Consider the following 22,239-nt stretch of genomic DNA (forward strand, 5'->3'; position numbering starts at 1 on the left):
GGACGCCCTGGCCTGAGCAGCCCTTTCCGCACCTTTAGCCCTCTCCCTCCCGCAGCTGCTCCTGGGCGGTGCCGGCGGCCGATCCCGTCCCCTCCCGCCGCGTCTCGCAGCTCCGGGGGCCGGTCCCGTCCCGGCAGCGGCGCCGATCCCGTGCGGCGGCCGCCAGAGGAGGCTGTTGCTCCGCCGGAGCGGACCGGGAGCGGGGCCGAGTTCTGCTGGGCTTTGCTGGGCTCCGGCAGCACAGCCCCGTTCCCGTCCCCGGAGAGAGCATCGGCCGGCCCGGGACTCCGGCGGGGACACAGCATGAGAAGGATGTGGAGCTGCTGGAGTGGGTCCAGAGGAGGCCACGGAGATGCTCCGAGGGTTCGAGTACCTCTGCTATGGAGACAGGCTGGGAGAGCTGAAGGTGTTCATCCTGGAGAAGAGAAGTCTCTGGGGAGACCTTAGAGCCCCTTCCAGGGCTCCAAGAGAACTGAAGAGGAACTTGGGACAAGGGCATGGAGTGACAGGACAAGGTGGAATGGCTTCCCACTGAGAGAGGGTTAGATTAGAGATTAGGAAGGAATTCTTTCCTTCAAGGGTAGTGAGGAATTGGAACACCCTGTCCAGAGAAGCTGTGGCAGCCCCATTCCTGGAACTGTTCAAGGCCAAGTTAGATGGGGCTTAGAGCAATGTGGTCTAGTAGAAGATGTCCCTGCCCGTGCACTCCAGGACCACTCGGCCCTGATCTGGCACCACAGCTGTTGTTGGGTGCTGACATGAAAACCTCTGCATGGGGTTGGCAAGGGGGTGGCACCCCTGCCCTGGCACCCCAGCCCTATCCCCAGAGCTGATGGGGTTGTGCCCACCACTTGGGAAGATCAGGCAGGGCCATGGCTGTCCCTCAGCTCAGGGCCAGGAGGATGCCCAGCAAAGGCAGCGTGCTGCCCACTCCTGCCCTGCCTTGGGGTGTCCAGCACGATCTGGCTCTCGAGATTAACAGCACCAGCAGCCTGAACAGCCACAGGGACAGGCTCTGTGACAGCTCTAATAGCTCCTACCCATCACCACGGTGAGGCTGAGATGCAGCACCGGGGCCGGGCGGGGCCGGTGCTGGCTGCCCACGGTCGGTGTCACGCACGGTGCCCGGCTGGTGGCACGGCCACGCGTGGCGCCTGGCTGGCGGCGCGGCAAGGCGGCCGCCCAAAATGGGGTTTTTATTACAGCCATACATCACGGCGGAGGCCTGATGCGGGCAGACGGCGGTGATTTTTCTTCATGGTTTACAGACAAATGAGGGGAAGGAAAATTGATGTGAACTTTGCTATAGCGAGAGGTCGGGCGCGGGCAGGGAGCTGGTTATGGATGAGGCAGGGACTGCTGGGGCTGCCTGTCCCTGAGCCCCTCCCGGCCCCTGCTCCAGGCTGGGTGGGGGGGAGCACTGGCAGCAGCACGACTGGGAGCATCATGCCCAGCATGAGGGCTGTGCTGCTGCTCCAGAGGGTTGGAGGAGCTGGGGCTCCCACTCCTGTTGGAGGGATTCCTGGATGGATACTTTGCTGCCTGGGCATGGGGAGACCATGTGGGCAGGATTATGTGCACCAGCATGGCTTGGCCTTGCAGTGATGGGCAGGCTTCTGTCGCCGGCTGCTGGCGAGACCTTGGCTGCTCTCACCACAGTTAAAGTTGCCTCCAAACACCACAGTCCTACCCAGTGTAAGATAACAGTTAATATCCTCCAATAGCAGCTATCAGCTTCTCCATATGGTGCATAAATATTAATACAATTCTAATGAGTTCCTTTAAATACATTGCCTAAATTAAGCATTTCCAGGGCAATAAATCAGCAGGGGGTTGGCTGCTCACCCCATCACACCCATTGCATGGATCACCAGTGACTGATAAACCCCATAACCCCTCCCCTTCTATCCAAGGAGGAGAGGAGCCCAGGTCTGGCACATGAGCAGGGAACGCCCTCTGACCCTCATCAGCAGTAATTCGTTAATGTATTTTCCCAGGTGCGCCTGGTTTGCTTTCCCGGTGATTTGCTCAATGCTGGGGTTGCCAGGGTGAGGCACGGACAGCCCCTGGATGGAAGGCTTTGTGCCAGTGAGCTGCCTTGGAACCTCTGCTCCAGCTTCAGCAGTGCCATGTGTCTCCCTTGCACTCAGCAACTCCTGACCCACGAGGTAGGAGGGACTGGGGCCTTGGGGGGCTGCAGGAGTGCTGGGGCAGTGGGGGGCAGCTCGTGCATGAGCCCAGGTGAGCCCACAGCTGCTTCCCTGCAGCCTCTGGCCTTCATGCCCACTTGTGATTCTTCCTTCTCCTGGAAGGGCAGCAGTGAAGATCCTGCTCAGAGCTCTTCACTGAAGTGGAAGAGATAGGATCCCTTCAGAGGTGCTGTGTGTGCTCTGCACGGAGTGACATTGCACAGAGGGGTGTGCAGGGGGGATAGAGCATGGGCTGGGGCACAGGTGGCATGTCTGCATGGGCATGGTGTCCATCCTTCTGGTGCTCTGGCTTTGGTAGTACCAGAAAAGAACAAACACCAAACTCATTTGCTTGAGGAGGAATTAATACAGTGTGAAGCCTGTAGCAGGTGATTTAAGAAGTGAATTTAAAATCTCAACACAAATAGATTTTTTATAAGGTCAGAGGAAAGATTAAATGCTACAGACAAGCACAGCACTTGCCATTTCCAGCATCACTTTCACCATAAATATTTTGGGCTGGTCCCACATCCCCACGCTGCCCACGTGGGTCCAAGCCTGCTCACTGTGGCCGTGCTGGGTGAGCAGGGATGGCCCCACGGAGGGCAGGATGCTCACCATCCCCTTCCTCACCAGATTGCTGCTGGCACATGGGAGCAGTCAGAGATGCTCCATGGCATTAAGGAGGAGAGGCAATATGTGGGGTCACACTGCTGGTGGTGCTGAAGAAATGACCTGTAACTGCCCCAGCTTGGACAGGATCTGTCCCCAGACCCCTCCAGTGCTCCTGCCAGCCTGTGATGGGACTGGTGGTGCAGGAGGACCCCCAGCTGTGGTGCCCACCAGGCACAGTGTGCACCCACTGCCAGCTCCCAAGCTCCTCCTCCTGGTGCCTGGCAGAGACTGGGATTGATGGCAAGAGATTTGAAAGGCTCCAAATGCGGAGGTTATAGCGCTGAGCCACCCCCATCCATCACTGGCCGTTCATTACCAAGTAACACCCTGCACGCTGGGCTGATTTCACACCTTATCTGAACCCAGCAGCTGTGCCCTAAATCCTGAGTGCCGAGACTGTCTGGAGGAATTCGGCTGCCTGTGCTTAAAATTAGTGTTAGCATCTATCATTTCCCTACACCAAATGGCTTTTGTGTCGGCACTTGGCAGCGCTCATCCGTCACCGGGGCTCCGGGCTGCCCAGCGCCGTGCCCTCTTCGTCACTGTCACAGGACCCCTCGTTGGCAAAATGTCACCCAAAGGACAAGTGCAGCAGCTTGGCCTCTTCCTCCAGCCAGTCTGGTTGCACTGCCAGCACTGAGGGTGTCCTCTGTCCCCTTGGCATGGCTGGCACCAGCTCTGCTCTCCCTGTCCTTCCAGCCCCACCACAGATAAGCACTGGCACAACCTGACAACCCTCCCCTGCCACGGTGACTTCCTGCCTCTGGTGCCGTGGTGCCAGCACAGCTGCAGGGCCGGATCCCTCTGGCTGTGATGCCCACAGCCATTCCTGGCGAGATGAGACGCTCCTGCCAGGCTGGTGCCGCCGGAGCTGTCGGTGTGATGAAAAGCCTCCCGCAGCAATGCAGATAACATACAAGCACAGGTCAGGCGAGGCCCCTGTAGCCCATCCATCAGGCGCAGCAGCTACAGGCGCTCCTGGTGCCACCATCTGATGCACGTTATCCGGCACAAATGTGTTTCTTCCCCCAAGGTTAAACGGATGAGTGAGGTTCAGGCGCTGACAGCTCCGCCTGCCCCGCGCCGGCGATAAACGAGCTGCAAGAACAAGAGGGGGAAAAAAAAGGTTTGTTTTCTGTCAAACGCTCCTTTTGATGGTGCTGGCATGAGGGAGGTGGCAGTGCCAAGATGAGCACGAGGATGGGGATCTGCTCCTGACATGACCACAGGGCAGCCAGCGATGGGCACCATTCAGCTGTGTTGGGTGCCACCACATCACCAGTGGTGCCAGGCAGGAGCAAGGGCTTAGTGAAATGCTGGAGTACCGAGAGGTGCTGGTGGCAGGCCCTTGGTGTGGTTATCAAGCCATGCTGGCTCTGGCAGAGACTGGGTGGTATGGCAGCAAGCCCGATCCTTTCAGCATGCCCACCTGCCCTGGGCACTGCCTGCAGTGCCCTGAGGGTGGTTCCAGGCATAGGTCCCCCTCCTCAGGTGGTGTCCCCGCCTGGCTGCTGCTGCCAGGCTGCCGCTGCCCTGCTCAATGTCACACTCAGAGCCTGTCAACATGAGAAAGGTTTGCAGGCGATAAGCGATGGGGCTGCGGCCGCCCGCGCCGCCCGCGCCTGATTTACTGCGGCGCCGCTAACCGAGCGCAGATTTTTCTTAATCTAAATTGAAAACTCCTCAAGTAGAAAAATAATTTCATTGCTTCATCATGAAGGGGCGGAGGGAGAGGGAGGGGAAGAGCTGTGCCATGGCAGGCAGGGCTAGGGCTGCCTGCACCCCAGTGCCACCAGCCCCCGTGGCCTCGGGGAGCTCCTATGCTGGACACACAACAGCTGCTGCAGCTCAGGCAGGAAAACCCGGCTGTGTGGGGAAGGGACACCTGCCACAGCTCAGCTCTGGGGTGTCAGGGCACAGCCTAGTTCTGGCTGTGACGCAGGACCCCAGTGCTGGCTGATGCCAGCACAGGTGGGGATGTGCAGCCTTGCAGTGAGATTGGTAATTTGGAGCACAAGCGGATTCTGGGAGCATTTGCTGAGCTGGATAATAACGTGCCCAGTGAGCTGCGTCCCATGCATGCCACCAAATTAAAGAAATTTTTTTCCCCTTTAATTTAAAAGTCACCGTTGGGAAATCTCTGCCGGCCGCAGCAGTGATTTCCCTCAGGCTGCCTTTCTGGAGAAATCTTTAATTTTGATTGTCACACTTTGTGGAGTTTAACTTGGGGAAGAAGAGCCATAAATAAGGTGCTACTCCAGCACCCAGGCTTCAGCTGTACTGGGACAGTGAGGAGCACTGGCATGGGTGGGGAGCAAGGACAGCCTGACCACAGTCACCCCCTCCGTGCCCAGCCTCTCACAGCCTGATTTCACAGGTCAGCAACCTTTAATTACCCATGTCTGGCCCCACCCCACCCACCAAGTGATCTGTAGGTTCATGAAAATTTCATTAGCCATAATGCCACAGCTGGTTTCTCCTCCCAGCACCAGTCCCCTCTGGCCCCTGCCATGCTGCAGGCTCAGCCAGTGCTCTGCCTTGGCACCTGGGCACAGCCATGCAGGGACCCTGGCCAGGAGCTGTGCCAGCCTGTCAGGGTGGGAATGTGGCACTGGGGAGGGAGGGCACAGGCTGTGTGTTTCACTCCATGCTCTGATATGTCCCTGTTATGAGCCCGTCCTGCACAGCCCCTGCTTGGCCCCTGCTGGACTGGGTGTCATGGCCAGCCTGGGGCAGGGGCAGTTCCCAGGGCCATGCCGGTGCCTCTGGCTCTGGGAACCAGCATGTGACCCCAGCAAGGGGCCTGTCTTCTCCCTCCTGGGGCCTGATGAGAGTATCTCCCAGCAGCAATGTGAGCAATTAGGAAGGCAGGCAGCTCCCTTTGGCACAGAGCTGGCACAGCAGTGCTGGGTAAGCTCAGGAAAGGTTACACCATTTGCATTTTACCCTTCAGTAATTCCACACTTCTGGGTGCAATTAAGTGGCAGCCTGGCATTACGGAGCTATCAGGGCAGAGAGACCTGAATCCCCAGGAACTCTGTGTGTGTGCCCATCCCAGACTGTTCCATCTGCCTGCAGTGACACCGTGGTGATGCTGACAGGCCACAGGGATGGGCCTCACCTCCATCAGATGCCTGTTCTTCCCTTGCCTGTGGCCCAGCCCTGTCCTGGCACCCACGTGCTGGGTTTGGTGGGCACAGGTGCTGTGGAGGGACCAGGAGTTGGTAAGGCAGCCACAGCAGGACCAGGGCTGGGCTGGTGCCATACCCATCACCACAGCAAAGCACCTGATCTATGTTGCCCTCCAAAGAACAGCCTCTGGCCTGCTTTGTTTCACAAGGGAAGCCCTGATGCTGCAGTGCTGGTCAGACAGAGATGTCTGTCCAAGCACCAGCAGTGCATCCCTCCAGGATGGGGAAATGGGGCTCCACGACACTTGTTCTCCTGTGGGAGAGCAGGGGCTCTGTGGCTGTTCTCCTTTCCCTCTTTGGTGTGCTCGGGGCTGGCAGAACTGCTGCCTTCCCCTTTAAGCTTCAGCCTGGTTTAATTCAATGCTTTTGAGTCCCGGCTCATGATTTCTGCAGCAATTTGGGTTGAGATTTCTCTCTTTCCCTCCATTATCCACTCTGATTAACTCAGCTGGCCCTGTCAGCTCCCATTCCGGTGCGGGGAGCCCTGTGAGAGCCCGTTAAAATGCATGAGCCTGTGGCAGTGGCTGTGCTGCCCAGCGAGGTTGAACCGAGGGCAGGGGCTGCAGGCAGTGGGGCCCTGGGGGCTGTGGGGGTCTCAGGCTGAGTGCAGGGGCTCTGGGGGTGCCAGTGTCCCCCCCCTGTGCTGGCAGCAGGGGGTGTCCCGGCTGGGAGCTGAGCCAGGTGGGGAGGGACCCTGTGGGGTGCACAGCCCTGTTGTCCCCATGGGCCAGGCTGTTGGGTGGCTGCATCTTCCCCCCTCTGAAGGCTCATTTCCCATTCCAGCTCTGCCTCGTTCCCTTTTCCTCATTTTAATAAAGACGAAAATATCCGGAAACGCTGCACCCACCAAAGAGCAGGATCTGACATAATTAAAAAGTGGCTTCAATCAGGCTGTTTTCCTAATGGTTTGTCATATCAGCCCGCACGGCCCTGCACCCCCTGTGCTCCCAACCCCCTGAGGCGTCATTTACATTTCTTAATAACCCTTCATTAATATTCATGACGTGGGGAGGGTAATAACGGCTGAGTGCACACCACTAATTCAATTTCAGCGAGGCTCAGTGTGTTTAGTTAATCACCGGGGGCCTGGGTTACTCAGTACAATTATTTATTCAGAATTAGATCTCGAGGCATCTGGGTTGAAACCTGAACTCGGGATAAAATTAATCCAGGGTTCTCCTCCTCGCCTCTTCCTCCCACCAGTGCTCCCAGTAATGGTGCTGAGCATTCCCCACAGCCCTGGCGATGAGGAACTGGTGTTTCTATACCGGGATTGTTGCAGAGACTGGGGCTTCTCCCCATGGCTGGTGGCTGCTGGGTCCTCAGTGCCCACCCCTAGAGCTGCAGCCAGGGAGGCCAAGGAAAAGGGTCAGGAAAAGTTCAGGAGCAGGGTCAGCCCTGGGGGGGCAGCCCAGCCCCTGTGGAAGGTGTGAGCCTGGGGACCTGGAGCCAGGACTCCTGAGGTTCCTGCTCTCTGGGTTTGCCCCAGCCCATCCAGAGCCTCCAGCCCTTTCCCCAGTTTTGCTGCCTGTTCCACCTGGGAGAGGCTGGTGCCCATCCAGGGCAGCCACTCATCCCCAGCCCTCACTTATTTCCTTCAGAGCTTTCTAATACTTTGATCTTGCCCTCGATTTCACCTTTTAAGTTCCATATATTGTCCCTGTGCTCCAACCCCCCTTGCTGGATAAACCCCCCGTTACTGAATCCTCCCTGCAGGACTGAGGGGGAATTGGATTTCCCAGGTAGTGACACAGCCCCTCAGTTCCTAAAATTCCCAATTTTGTTTTTTTTTTTTGAATGCCCCTCTGGCCTTAATTCACCCAGGGAGGTGACTCGAACATTTTCTGTGCCTTTGTCTAACAGGAGACTCGAGGTGGGAGGTGCTGGCCCTGCTCAGGGTCGGGCTTTTCTCTTCTTTCAGCCCATCGTGGTTCTCACTGGAGGGGGGACTGTCAGACTTCCCAAGGGCTGAATCCCGTTCCCAAAATGTGCCAGAACCCCTCCAGGATCTGCGAATTCGGTGGTTTCACAGCTGGGGAATTATCTGAACACTCAATACCCCAAAGCCAGATGAGCCAATAATTATCTTCTATTTATCTCATCTTTAACATGCAGATTTGTTGAGTTAATTTTGCCATGACTGATCTCCTGTATTTTCTTGAAACAACGGGGGATTCAAGCAAGGACTCCTTGGAAAACATTATATATATTTTTAATTTCCTGAGTGTTCTCAAACCAGACTCCTGCTGAGATAACTGTGGAACAGCTGCCGTCGTTATGAGAAATTCTTTCAGCTCAGAACTGGTTTTTAAAGCACAGCTGAAATAAATTCAGTCGCATTTTGGCCAAGTTGACTCTCTCCTAATTACTGATATTTGTTAAATTGAGAAATGCCTCTGTCTGTCTGGGGTTCTGCATCCCGTGTGGAATTCCAGGATGGTTCTGCATCCCGTGTGGAATTCCAGGATGGTTCTGCATCCCGTGTGGAATTCCTGGATGGTTCTGCATCCCGTGTGGAATTCCAGGACGGTTCTGCACCTTGTGAGGAATTCCAGGATGGTTCTGCATCCTGTGTAGAATTCCAGGATGTTTCTGCATCCCGTGTGGAATTCCAGGATGGTTCTGCATCCTGTGAGGAATTCCAGGACGGTTCTGCACCTTGTGTGGAATTCCAGGATGTTTCTGCATCTTGAGTGGAATTCCTGGATGTTTCTGCATCCCGTGTGGAATTCCAGGATGGTTCTCTATCCTGTGTAGAATTCCAGGATGGTTCTGCATCCCGTGTGGAATTCCAGGATGGTTCTGCACCCTGTGTGAAATTTCTGGATGTTTCTGCATCCTGTGTGGCATTCCAGGATGGTTCTGCATCTTGAGTGGAATTCCTGGATGGTTCTGCATCCTGTGTGGAATTCCTGGATGTTTTTGCATCCTGTGTGGAATTCCAGGATGGTTCTGCATCCCGTGTGGAATTCCTGGACAGTTCTGCATCCCGTGTGGAATTCCAGGATGGTTCTGCATCCTGAGTGGAATTCCAGGATGGTTCTGCATCCTGTGTGGAATTCCAGGATGGTTCTGCATCCCGTGTGGAATTCCAGGATATTTCTGCATCTTGAGTGGAATTCCTGGATGTTTTTGCACCCTGTGTGGAATTCCAGGATGGTTCTCTATCCTGTGTGGAATTCCTGGATGTTTTTGCATCCTGTGTAGAATTCCAGGTTGTTTCTGAATCTTGAGTGGAATTCCAGGATGTTTCTGCATCCCGTGTGGAATTCCAGGACGGTTCTGCACCTTGTGTGGAATTCCAGGATGGTTCTGCATCCCGTGTGGAATTCCAGGACGGTTCTGCATCCCGTGTGGAATTCCAGGACAGTTCTGCATCCCGTGTGGAATTCCTGGACAGTTCTGCATCCCGTGTGGAATTCCAGGATGGTTCTGCATCCCGTGTGGAATTCCAGGACGGTTCTGCATCCCGTGTGGAATTCCTGGACGGTTCTGCATCCCGTGTGGAATTCCAGGCCGGTGTGTCAGACCCAGCGGGCAGGGGGTTTGTCCCGGCGCTCCCATGTGGGCACTTTCCGAGGTGGCCGCGGCCGGTGGCGCTGGGGACAAACAGCGGCGTGTTCAATGAACTCGCTCCGCATTCCCGAGCCCGGCTCGGCCCCGGGGAAGCGTTTCCAGAGGGTTGTGGAACACGAGGAGCTGCTGATTCCCGGTGTGCCCGAGGGGCAGTGCCAGGGGCTGTGCCGGGTGCGCGTCCCCTCTGTCGCACTGTCGGCGACAATCGCGCTCTTACCGCTGTGCCAGCAGCCAGGAATTAGCAGCAGGGACACCGATGAATCATTCCAGGGCTGCGCAGTCGCTGCCCAGGGGAATTCCACAAATCGAGCGCGTTATCAAAACTTTTATACCGTTTACAGGTTTTAGCAAACAAAGGAATTGCGTGTTCATTGTCCACATGGTTCTGTCGCTAATTAGCGATCTGGTGGTTAATGATTCCCACGGTGATTCCTGCCCACGCCCCGTGTTTCTCTCCGTTGGGTCGGGGTTTCCCGGCAGCTCTGCCCCTGCCCCATTCCCTGTTCCCGGGGGACGGGGCGATCCCAGGGCAGTTTCTGGGCCGGGAGCGCCACAACCCGCACCCGCCGTGCCCGCTGCGGCGGAACAGCCTCTCCCCAGCTCTGGTACCCTCCCCAGGTCCGGGAGCAGCCCTGAGCCTTAACAAGGCGATTATAACAACAACGAAATTGTTTTTTTTCCTAAATCCTGGACACCCCTCACAGCTCTTTGGCTGCTCAGGGATTAACCCTCCCGTTTGCGACAGCCCCGCGCTGCTTTACGGCGGTGTGGCACCTGCGGCCCGCACTTTGCGACGCGCCCGCCCCGCCTCGTTTTGCGGCAGTGTGGCCTGGCCCGCGCTCCTGTTTTACGGCAGAGTGTCGCGCGGTCCCGGTGCTTTGCGACAGGTTCCGGTGTCGGGGCCCGGCGGGAGCGATGGACGTGGGGGAGCTGCTCAGCTACCAGGTGGGCACGGGGGGCCGGGCCGGGCCCGCGGGGTGGCGGGGCCCTGGGCGCAGAGGTGCCCTCGCCAGCGCTGTCCTGTGGCGGCAGCTCCAGCCCCGGTGCGGCCGCGGGCCTGGGCTGGGCCTGCCCGGCGGCGCTCGGGGCGCTCGCTCGGGGCCCCGCTGCGGTGTCGCCAAGTTTTGGGGATGTCTCCGCAGAGACACCATCCCGGTGGGTCCCGTTACCGGGGCGCTGCCGGTGCCGTGTCTGCCACAGCCGGACCGGCCGGTGCCCGCAGCGCCCCGGAGGGAAGCCCGAGCTCATCCCACGGCTCTTCTACGGTGTCTTTTTCTCCTGTTTCACGACCAAACCCATTTAAGTTCATTTTTACCAAGTTTTTGGAAGTTTTACTTACAGGAGTCTCCCTTTGCTCGGAGGTTTCCCTGCCCCGTGCCCGGTGGGTGCTCCCGGTGTGCCCGGTGGATGTGCCCGGTGGGTGCTCCCGGTGTGCGCTCCCGGTGTGCGCTCCCGGTGGGTGCGCCCGGTGGGTGCTCCCGGTGTGCAGCCGGGATTGCTGTCCCGGGGCGGATTTGGCGCGTTCCCCGGGCCCCGTGCTCGGCCCCGCTGCGGCCCCGGGTGGGGAGAGGAGAGGAGAACCCCCCTGGGCATCCCCTGCCCCGGGAGCGGGGGAGACACCGGCTGGCTCTGCCCCTGAGCTGAGAGCGGGGGGTTCCTTGTGGAATTCCCTGCTCGGGGTTTCTTGTGGAATTCCCTGCTCGGGGTTCCTTGTGGAATTCCCTGCTCGGGGTTCCTTGTGGAATTCCCTGCTCGGGGTTCCTTGTGGGGTTCCCTGCTCGGGGTTCCTTGTGGGGTTCCCTGCTCGGGGTTCCTTGTGGGGTTCCCTGCTCGGGGTTCCTTGTGGAATTCCCTGCTCGGGATTCGTTAAGGAATTTCCTGCTCAGGGTTCCTTAATGGAGCTCCCTGCTGGGCATTCCTTGTGGAATTCCCTGCTCGGGGTTCCTTGTGGAATTCCCTGCTCGGGGTTCCTTGTGGAATTCCCAGCTGGGAGCCCTCCTGGTGTGCCTCGCTCTGGGGGCTCGGAGGTGAAAGGGGCAGCCCAGCGTTTGTGGTTTGGGAATGTTGTTTTGGAGACGCTCCGGGGACAGAGGGAGTGTTACTGTTGGCTTTGAGACGCTTCTCATCGATTTTCCTGCTGTTCCCTCCCCTGGATTCCTCCTGGCTGATCTCCAGGACATTTCCTGCTGTTCCCTCCCCTGGATTCCTCCTGGCTGATCTCCAGGACATTTCCTGTGGATTATTGCTCTGTCTCAAACATCCCTCCCGTCCCCTTCCCCGTCCCCTTCCCCGTCCCCTTCCCCTTCCCCTTCCCCGTCCCCGTCCCCGTCCCCGTCCCCTTCCCCGTCCCCTTCCCCGTCCCCTTCCCCGTCCCCGTCCCCTTCCCCGTCCCCGTCCCCTTCCCCGTCCCCTTCCCCTTCCCCTTCCCCTTCCCCGTCCCCTTCCCCGTCCCCTTCCCCGTCCCCTTCCCCTTCCCCTTCCCCTTCCCCTTCCCCGTCCCCTTCCCCGTCCCCTTCCCCGTCCCCTTCCCCGTCCCCTTCCCCGTCCCCTTCCCCGTCCCCTTCCCCGTCCCCTTCCCCGTCCCCTTCCCCGTCCCCTTCCCCGTCCCCTCCCCGTCCCTTCCCCGTCCTTCTGTATCCCTCCCCGTCTCTCCCCATCCCTCCCCACCCCTCCTCATCCCTCCCCACCCTCCCTGCTGTATCCACCAGCACAGCCCTGCTGGGCTGAGCTCTGCTCCACTGCTGTATTTATCTCTTCTTTTAAAACTAGATTTCTCAGTATCAAATTGGAATTTCCATTCCCCCCATTCCTGTTGTTCTTTGGTTTTGCCCCCCCAGTTATGGGAGTGATTTCATCCTTCATGTGCAGGTTGAGGCACAGAGAGGGAAACCTGAACCTGGAAATTATTTAACCAGCCTCTATTTTGGGGATTTGTTTGTTGGTTTTTCTCTTGCTCTGAGAAGGGGAAATCTGCAAATGCAAATCAGACACCTCTGTTTTTTAAAGACTTCCCTGAGTTATTTCTCAATTTATTTATGAATGATTATTTATTATATATGCAAGATAATGTGGCATAAAGGTAGGAAATTGTAATGCTGAAGAAAACAGTTGATGAAATCTTTGTTGTCACAAGAAGATACCAAAGAATGTGGATTAGCCAAGCAAATGTACAGCCTTTAATGCAGGTGATCTTTGTCTGGAAAATCGATGATAAAGAATACAATGTGTAACTTCATTCTGGAGGGGAGTGTCTGTCCCTTTGCTTTGCTCTCTTGGATGTTGTGCAGCTTTTTTCAGCACGGGGTGATGGGTGGGACAGCAGGGGCTGTGTCTGTGGAGGGAGGGAGGGAGGGAGGGAAATGCTGCTCACCTGCTGGGGATCTACATTTTAATCTCATTTCCTGCTGCTGAAATTGTGGGGAAAACATCCTGCAGCTTTCAGCAGGTGCTGCTGTGGGTCCTGAGGGGCTGTCCTGGCCCTGCTCTCCTGAGCCCTCACCTGGGGGCAGGTGGGTCTGGCGCCGGGGGTGAGGTGGTGCCTCAGTGGGCACTGGGTTTCAGTGAACTCCCAGCTCCAAACTGGGTGCCACGGTGAGTGCAGGGGGAAGGAGAGCAGGAGCAGAGGGCAGGTAAATCAGCTGAGCTCCCGGGAAAAGGAGATTCCCTTCTGGGAGGGCATTTCTGGCTGAGAGTGAGGGGAGGAGTAGCAGGAAACAGCCGATTTCGCTGCCTCCACCCCGTGGATCGGGTTCTGAGGAGGGTGGTGGCTGGAGAAGGGTGGCTTGGAGCTCTCCCAGCAGCTTCTGCTCCCCTCCAGCCCTGGATCTGGGAGCTTCCCTGCCCTGGCTGAGGTGTGGGCCTGCTCAAGGTCTCCTTGTTTGTCCTTGCTGCAGGGGTGGCACCAGCTGTTGGGGGTGGTGGCTCTCTTGGTTTTAATCTCTTGCTGCAGATGAATTGGTCTGCTCAGCCTCCCTCAGCACAACCCCAAATAATTGCTTTTCTCTTATGCTGTTTTGAATTTTTTCCTCTTAATGTGTGATCTGTGCCCTTGTTCAGCAGGATGAGGTTCTCCCTCAGTGCCAGGCTTGGCATGGAGGGCTGCAGGGCACTGTGCCACCAATTCAGCACCAAGTGCCTGCCAGGATGGGAAAAGGAACCTCTTGCAACAAAAAATACAATTAAACAGCACCTGGCAGTTTATACAAAGCTCAGGAATCCATAAACTTTACGTGTTGCAGCAAAACAGTTGCAGATGGTCTAAAGTGATGATTAAATATTGCTGCTGTTTGCCCGTGTTTGGTCTCTGATTACAGAGGGTAGTTAAGGGGACAAAGCCAACTCCGGGGCTATTCAGAGTCCTCTTCCAGTTGTCTTGGGAGGGAATAAGGGAGATTATTTCAGTTCCATTAAAGGCAGATTTCCTCACTGTGAGCAATCATCACAAATTGCTGATTTTTTAGATGGAATATTAGTAAAATCAAACGACAGAGGCAGCAGTGACTGCCGGGGTGAGCTGTGGCTTCCCTGGGCTGAGTGCAGGGTGTGCTGGGCTGGGTCTCCCGTGTCTGGGGGGGCACATCATCCTTCCTGCTGCTGGCACAGGTAATTCATTCACTGTTGGTTTGCAGTGCAGTGGAGGCATCTGGTGGCAGGGGCAGCTCAGCTGAGCAGATCCTTGACTGCTTACAGCATTATTACCACAGCAGCTTCTCTCCTGCTGGCAGGTTAAAGAAGGGGCTGACACAGCTCAGCCCTCTCTCTGCCCCTGGGGGTGCAGCCCGTGCTGCCAGACCCCTCCTGGGGCTCTCAGAGGGTTGCCAATTCCTCCCTGGTGTCTTGTCCTTGGCCACCAAACTGGGGTGTGTGTAGATGTGTGTCCAGGAAGGTCCCTGTGCTCCTGTGCCATCCTGGCAGGCTCTGGGGCAGTTTGGAGCCTCCTGGCTGAGGCTGGAGGACACAGGGGCTCTCTGAAATGATTGATCTCTGTCCATGTGGGCACAGTGCTCACCTCTCACTGCACTTGCCTCAGTTTCTGTGGTTGTGGAGCTCTCGGGTCTGCCTGAGATTTCTGGATTTTCCTTGTGCCAGTTCTTCCAGTTTTTAGCTCTCAGATCCTGCACCATTGAGGTTGTGCTTCAGGAAGGAAAACCAAGGAAAAGTGAGATTGATGGTAGCCTGGTTTGTCACAAACATTGAAAACAAAATGAGGAAGTTATTGAAGATGCCTCTGGAGGTCTGGGCTTGTTTGTGGGATCCCAGACTGACAGCTGGTGCATCACTCTCTGAGCAGGCTGCATCATTTATGAGGATCTAGTTCAGGTTTCATTAACAGATCATTTCAGGGCTTCACAGTAACGAGGTTACTTACAAACCAGATACCTCAGAAATATGAAACTCCTGACTGTTTCCTGAGCAATATGAAACTGCCAAAGCTTCTCTAACTGTTCCTGATGTTTGGCAAAGGCTGAAGCAACCAGGGGCCTGAGCAATGTGTGTTCAGATCCTGTGGGGTGCTGAACCCTGCTATTAATGTGCAGTCAGTGCTTGGAGGAGCCCGGGGGCCCTGGCAGGTCACTGTGCTTTGGTTTGGGGCGTTGTTTCCCTGTCCCTCCACACACGAGGCTCTGTCCTACCTGGCTGTTCTCAGCCCAGACCCAGGTGTGTTCCTGGAGAAAACCTGTGCCCAAGGGCTCAGCCCCAGGCAGTGACAGCTCAGGGTGTGTCAGGGGACACACAGAGCCACCACAGCCAGGGCTGGAAGAGAAAGGGGAAGATAATTCTCTTTCCCAATCAGCATCTTTTGTTTACTTTATCATATTTTATAAACGGCAGCTTTTTTAAACCCTTTTGTATTCATTGGTTTTCGTGTGGTGGTATCAGTGTTAGATTTAAATGAAAATGCCTTCTGAATAAATCACTGTGAATGCCCCACATTCAACAGAACAGAATTAAGCTTAGCTAACAAAACAATTTAAAAATGCTTTTCGTGTGCATTTTTTAATGAATTCCATCTTCTTGCCAGATTCACCTCAGCAGAACTGAGTAAAAAGCCCCACATTTTGTTTATCAAATGATTAACTTTCTCTTTTCCCCCAGAAGGGCAAAGAACTCATGTAGATATGCCTGAAGTTGTGGAATTGGTTAAATAAATGTGTTTGGACACAGTGTGTGAGCAAAATGCACCGGGCTCAGCAGGAACTGAGGGGCTCAATTCCTGCTGGTTGGGAAAAGCCCTTTGGAAAACCAACCCCAGGAAGGAAATCAATGAACAGAAACCAGTGCCTGCCTTAAACCAGCCCTTCATGGCTGTGCATCTCCTGTGGGATGAGCAGGACCCAGGGGTTCCACTCGGGCTGTGGTTCTGTGACTCCACTAGTGCTTGTTGGGAATGGGAATGTTCTTGGTGAGGATTTGCACGGCATCAATCAGCAGAGGCAGAGCCCTAATGGCGTTTGCCTGGAATTCAATTAGTGCCTGTGCCAGCGCTAATGATCTCACCAGGGCACTCCTGAGTTGTCATAATGACTCTGCTGGGCTTGGAGGCGCCTCCTCCAGCAAGGCATAAACACAGAAAAAGGGATGAAATGATTGAGATGGAAGCAGGCTGTGAATTCTGATGCTGTGGATCTTGTGCTGGGGTTTGTGATGGAGTTGGAATTTCGGGTTTGTTCTGGGGTGCTGTCCCTTCCCTTGGCACAGAGTTTGTGTCTCACAGACCTGCAGCTCCCTCTGGGTCACACAGCAGGTTCACCAGGGTCCTGTTCAGTGTTTAGGAATGAGAGTGAGGGATGGGGAGAGGCTGAGGGAGCTGGGGGTGTTCAGCCTGGAGAAGAGGAGGCTCAGAGGTGACCTCAGCACTGTCTGGAAGTGCCTGAAGGGAAGTTGTGGCCAGGTGGGGGTTGGTCTCTTCTCCCAGGCACTCAGCAATAGGACAAGGGGGCACGATGGGCTCAAGCTCTGCCAGGGGAAATTGAAGTTGGAGATCAGGAAAAATTCTTTGCAGAGAGAGTGCTCAGGCATTGGAATGGGCTGCCCAGAGAGGGGGTGGATTCCCCATCCCTGGAGGTTTTTCAACTGAGCTTGGCCGTGGCACTGAGTGCCATGATCTGGTAAAGGGACTGGAGTTGGACCAAGGGTTGGACTTGATGATCTCAGAGGTCTTTGCCAACCCAATCCATTCTATGAGTCTGTGATTCTGTGGATGTGGCACTGAGTGAGAATCCACCATGTCTTGATCCAACCCCACTGTGATCACCAGCCCAGGACACAGAGTTAGTGATCACAGTGGGGTTGGACCAAGGGTTGGACTTGATGATCTGGGAGGGCTTTTCCAACCCAATCCATTCTATGAGTCTGTGATTCTGTGGATGTGGCACTGAGGGAGAATCCACATCTTGATCCAACCCCACTGTGATCACCAGCCCAGGGCAACAGAGTGCACAGAGTGCCCTGGGCTGGTGATCACAGTGGGGTTGGATCAAGGGTTGGACTTGCTGATCTCTGAGGTCTCTTCCAACCCAATCCACTCTATGATTCCAACTCCCCAGATTAGGAACATCCAAGGCAAATCTTGCTGGGATTTTGCTGTAAATTCCAGGACTCATGTCACTAATTGCTGTGTCTGTGTTTGTGACATTAATTTGTCAAAGGTGGTTTGTGATGAGTTGGGTGTTACTGAGGAGGGAGTGAAAGGACATAAAAGGGCAGGGCCCCCTGTGACCACAAGGGCACTGAGGAAGGAATATGGATTTCTGAAGCTTTTCCCATAGATGATGTCATTTAGAAGAGCACCTTTTTTCTTGTTCCTTTCTTTATTGGGTTTCTGGTTGCTCTGGGAGTGTTTGAATTATTGGTTGTTGTCAATGACACATTTCTTTCCAAATGGATCTATGTGAAATTATATTTTAATGTAGCTGGGAGGTAAGTAAAAGGAATGTGCTTAAAAAAACCCCAATCCACAAAGCCCTCCAAGCAAATAAATTTTTCATTTCAAAGAATCTCTGGGTGTGTTTCCATGTCATGGCTATTGAATTATGAGCTGGGTAACTCCTTTAAAAGTGCATGGAGGCACTTCAGGAGAGTTTTAAGTCAGGAATGTACCATCTGTAATGGAAATGGCAGAGAAGGTGTGGGGAGAAAGGAGACAGATAACAGAGCCAGAGCTGCAGCTTTGATTTGTGCTAATGTGTTGTCTGGGAAACTTGATTCTGCATCTTCCTTAGAGTGGTGACAGCGTGGTGACCCTGAGAGCAAGGTGATCCTGGCCAGGCTGCTGTCCATTTGCTTCCTAATTATAATTAACTTCTCAGGGGCTTTTAGGGGGGTCTTTGTGTTTGTTTTTAGCATCTCAAGGCAGTGGTTTTTGGAAGCAGAGCTTCCATTTGCCAGCCTGTCCTTTGCCCTGACTCCCAGGGCACTCCACGGAACCAGAACTGCAGCAGGATCCCTGGATGATCCTGGAGGGGTTATTGCCCTCAGCAGCCCCAGAGGGGTTGGAAAATCCCTTCTTGATGCCCACACTGCTGCTGGACCTGGCAGGAGAGCAGCCCTGTCCCTGCTCCCTGTGCACTTTTCTTTGGATCAAATCCAAGCAGGATCCCAGTGAAAAGCAGGGCCTGTGCTGGTGGGAGCCTGGTGTGTCTTTGGCTGTTTTGGACAGAGTCCCACAGGGCAGGAGAGTGTGGGCTGCCTGACAGGGAGGTGTTTTATGGCTTAGGCTGGATGGATGTTAGACCTGATGGGTTTGCAAAATTATCTACCAAGTGACTTGAGCAGTGTCGGGAAGTAAAAATATTTTTCTTCCTGTTTCATTGTTCTGAACACTTACATTCCTTACAAATAGTAAAGAATTAAGCTTTGTTTTGCTTTTGTTATAGAGCATGGAATACTCCTGTTTCAGCTTGGTTGTCCTTCAAAAAATATGAGACAAACTTAATGTCTTTGTAGTTTTTGAAGGGAGAGTTTTTCCTTCTGCTGCAAATGCTTTCATCTCTTTCTGCCTAAATTAAAACATGGGGTTAATGGACTTTTTTTTGTCCCTGAAAAATTACCTTTAATTTTGTCACTCTAATAAAAATAGTGGAATAAAATATCAGGTTGTTCCAAGCAAACCATGGTGGTTTGGGCACTGTTTGCTCAGGTGCCAATCCCTGCAGAACTGCAGCAAGCAGCAATCCTGCCCTGCCTGTGCTGGCCTGGGCTGGTTCTGCTTTCACATGTCAGCAGATTCAGACAGAAGGCTGGGGGTGAAATGGGCTGCACACAGGGATTCAATATAACCTTACAGATGTCATGGGTAAAACATTGTCTGTCCCTGCTGTCAGCTGAGCATGTTGGTCTGCTGGCTGTGAAATGTGGGGCTGTCCCAGCTGAGTCTGCAGGTCTGGGGCTCTTGATGGCCCCACCGAGCAGGGCCATGGGCCACTCCCTGTCTGTGCACTCCCTGTCCTTGCTGCCTGTGAAGACATTTCCCCGTGAATCGTGTTCATAGATCAAACAAGGTAGGATGTTGACACAGCTCTTGGCAGGGGCATCCATCTACTCCTGTGATGTTCCACTTCACTAAATTAATTTCCTTTCCAGTTTTTGGAGTTGTTAAGCGTCGTGTAAGCAAATGTTTTAAATGACCTGTAAGAATTCCTTCAGTATGGCTTGTGGTGTTGGTGTTCTGGTTTGCAGGGGTCACTAAAGGCTTCTGTTCACTCACCTCCTTTCTCTGATTTCAGCCCAACAGAGGGACAAAGAGACCCCGTGATGAGGAGGAGGAGGAGATCAAAGCCCGTCGGAAACAAGCCAGTGCCCGAGAGCACAGTCGGCTCAGGGAGGAGGAGGCTGCAGCTCTGGAAGAAACTGATGATGAGAAGAAGAAGCTCCTTCAGATAATTGAGAGGGATGGAGAAGAGGAAGATGAGGAAGTGAGTCCTGTGGGAAAGGAGAGGCAGTGGGAATAACCAAACACGGAACCACAAGGGAATAACCAAACCCTAAACCACTTCTTTGTGATTTCTGTTTCTTATCATGTAGATGATGGGACTAACCTGATTTTCCTGCCCCTCATGCAGCTTAAGGTTCTGTTTTTGCTTTCCTGCCCTGCAGCTTAGTATTTAATTTCAAATTTCTCAAATGTATCAGCTGAAGGTTTAAAGCAGGGAAAAGAGAGAGGGGGCTTTCAGTCCTCATCTCTGTTTTGGAAATACCCAAATCACCTCCTAAAGTATGTTTAGGAAATAGTTTCTGTGTTCTAACCTATGTCCTGACTGTTGTTCTCATCAGTACCCCCAGCCATGCAGCTTCTCCCCCCCTTTGTAGCTGTGCAGGAGCAGCAGCACCAAACAAACAAACATTCTTCTGAACAAGGAAGGTCTTGGGTCAGAGGAGGGGGGTAGCAGCTGTCAGGGGTAAATGATTTCAAGCCTCAGAGACAGAAATCCAATGCTGCATTGGCCTTTCTGCCAAGGACCAGGGAAAAGATCACTTTATAAATGTGACACATGGATTGGTATAAATCTGGAAGATATTTGCTTCCTGCTGCCCATGTCCTGTTTGATAAAAAAACAAGTGGTATTCAGCACTGCAGAATCATGTAGCTTTGTAAAATATCATTGTCCTCTGTACACAGCATTGCCAGCATCTGTCTCTGAGAATCTGAGCTGTTGCCATGACAGTTGTTGCTGATAGCAGGGAAAGATAATGCAGGATTTCTGTGGTGTTTGAGCTCCAGGGAGGATGGATGGACAGAGCCTGGAGTCCTCCTGGCTGGCTGGAGTCTTGTGGGTTCCTGCAGTGTGCCAGTCCCTCATCTTTGTCAGTGGAGTCCTCCCAGCCAGGCATTTTAAAGCCTGGAAGTCCAAGGTTGCTTTTAAACTCAAATCATTACCTTGGACTGCAGTTAAGTGCCATTAAAATGTGCTTTGTCCCAGTAAATTTGATGGGAAGAAGCTGATCTGTAGGACACTGCAAGGCTTAATGCAAATGAAGTGGAAGCTACAAAGCTGATCCTGATGGAGATACTGTAGTGATACATGTTAGAGGAAGCCAAGAATCCAAGGGGAGAGAGGGAAGCAGTGTCAGCATGTGTGGGTTGCAGGAAGAATGTGCTTTGGGCACTGTGGTATTGATTATCTGAATGGGGTGGTGACATGAGTGGGATGGCAACGAGACAGGCTGGGCAGAGGAGTGAAGGAAATCCAATAGTAATGGAAGGCTTGGACTGGAGCTGTTACTGTAGTGGAGTTTGCTGAAGAAATGGAGGTTTTTTCTCTCATAGCAGGTGCCTGCTTGGAGTTGCTGACCAAAGACTTCAAAGCCAGAAGCAACTCTTGATTTAATCCTGAGCAGGAGGTGGACACAAAACTTGGCTTAAGATGTGAGGGGGTCTGGTTTGGCTTTTGTTCTGAGAACTTTCCTTGAACAGTGGTTGTAACCCAGTCAAACAGAAGAGAGGGAAGAAGTTACAAAAGGAAATCCCTATCATCAATTTTTTAATAAAAGAAGTGCATTAAAATCATAAAACAAGGAAAATAGAGGAATGATGTTTGCAGTTGTCAGGGAGGCAGCTGAGGTTTATGTTGTTGTTGTACAGTAAATATACAATGCCAACTGAAAAACACCTTAGGAACATTTACAAAATAAAGAGAAAGTACTAGAGTAAAATATTGATTTTTTTTCTTTAGAAAAAGGCTTTAAAATAGCAGTGAAAGCTTATCCAAGTGAGGAAAATGTGAAAGAACATGAACTCAGGGCAGTTAAATGTAGTTTTAAAAAAAGCAATAGCACAAGGGACTTGTGCAGAGGAGCTCTCTGTGGGCACAGCTGCGAGCTCAGGTTTGTTCTGTGTCAGGAGCAAAAAGCCTCAATGTGTCGTGGTGGTGCCAGGTAATAACAGGTGTAAAAAAGCAGCTGGAGGGCAGAGCTGGAGTGAGCCAGTGGGCAGTGATGGGGTGTGGGGGTGTGGCAGTGATGGGGTGTGGGGGTGTGGCAGTGTTGGGGTGTGGCAGTGATGGGGTGTGGCAGTGATGGGGTGTGGCAGTGATGGGGTGTGGGGGTGTGGCAGTGTTGGGGTGTGGCAGTGTTGGGGTGTGGCAGTGTTGGGGTGTGACAGTGATGGGGTGTTGGGGTGTGGCAGTGATGGGGTGTTGGGGTGTGGCAGTGTTGGGGTGTGGCAGTGTTGGGGTGTGGCAGTGTTGGGGTGTGGCAGTGTTGGGGTGTGGCAGTGATGGGGTGTTGGGGTGTGGCAGTGTTGGGGTGTGGCAGTGATGGGGTGTGGGGGTGTGGCAGCTCCTGCAGTGACATCCCAGGGGTGTTCCAAGGGCTCTGGCTCTGGCTGCAGTCCCACCACATCACTCTGATTGCTCCAGCCATCCAAACCTCACTTTTCTACCTTTTCCAATTTGGTCAGGAGGAACCTTTGGATGAAAGTTCAGTGAAGAAGATGATTCTCACCTTTGAGAAGAGATCTTACAAAAACCAGGAGCTGCGGATCAAGTTTCCTGACAATCCAGAAAAGTGAGATCATGCTCAACTTTTTTCCTTTTATTTTAGGTTTCAGCCCTAATTCAATTTCTGGAATATACAGACATTTTCAGTTACATAAGGCTTATGTAACAGCA

At 53.8% G+C, this 22,239-nt stretch overlaps 1 protein-coding gene across 1 annotated transcript in view; it reads left to right on the forward strand.

Moving 5' to 3' along the window:
• Nucleotides 1-10,489: 10,489 nt before the first annotated feature.
• Nucleotides 10,490-22,239, forward strand: part of CTNNBL1 (catenin beta like 1) — a 48,433-nt gene continuing 36,683 nt past the window's right edge. The window contains exons 1-3 of the mRNA XM_071572902.1: nt 10,490-10,576; nt 19,357-19,545; nt 22,029-22,135. Coding sequence (XP_071429003.1) covers nt 10,547-10,576; nt 19,357-19,545; nt 22,029-22,135 — 326 coding nt within the window. The 5' untranslated portion in view covers nt 10,490-10,546. The remainder of the gene's footprint in view (nt 10,577-19,356; nt 19,546-22,028; nt 22,136-22,239) is intronic.

Source organism: Pithys albifrons, chromosome 18, assembly GCF_047495875.1.
Source record: "Pithys albifrons albifrons isolate INPA30051 chromosome 18, PitAlb_v1, whole genome shotgun sequence".
In the NCBI taxonomy this organism is placed as follows: Eukaryota; Metazoa; Chordata; class Aves; order Passeriformes; family Thamnophilidae; genus Pithys; species Pithys albifrons.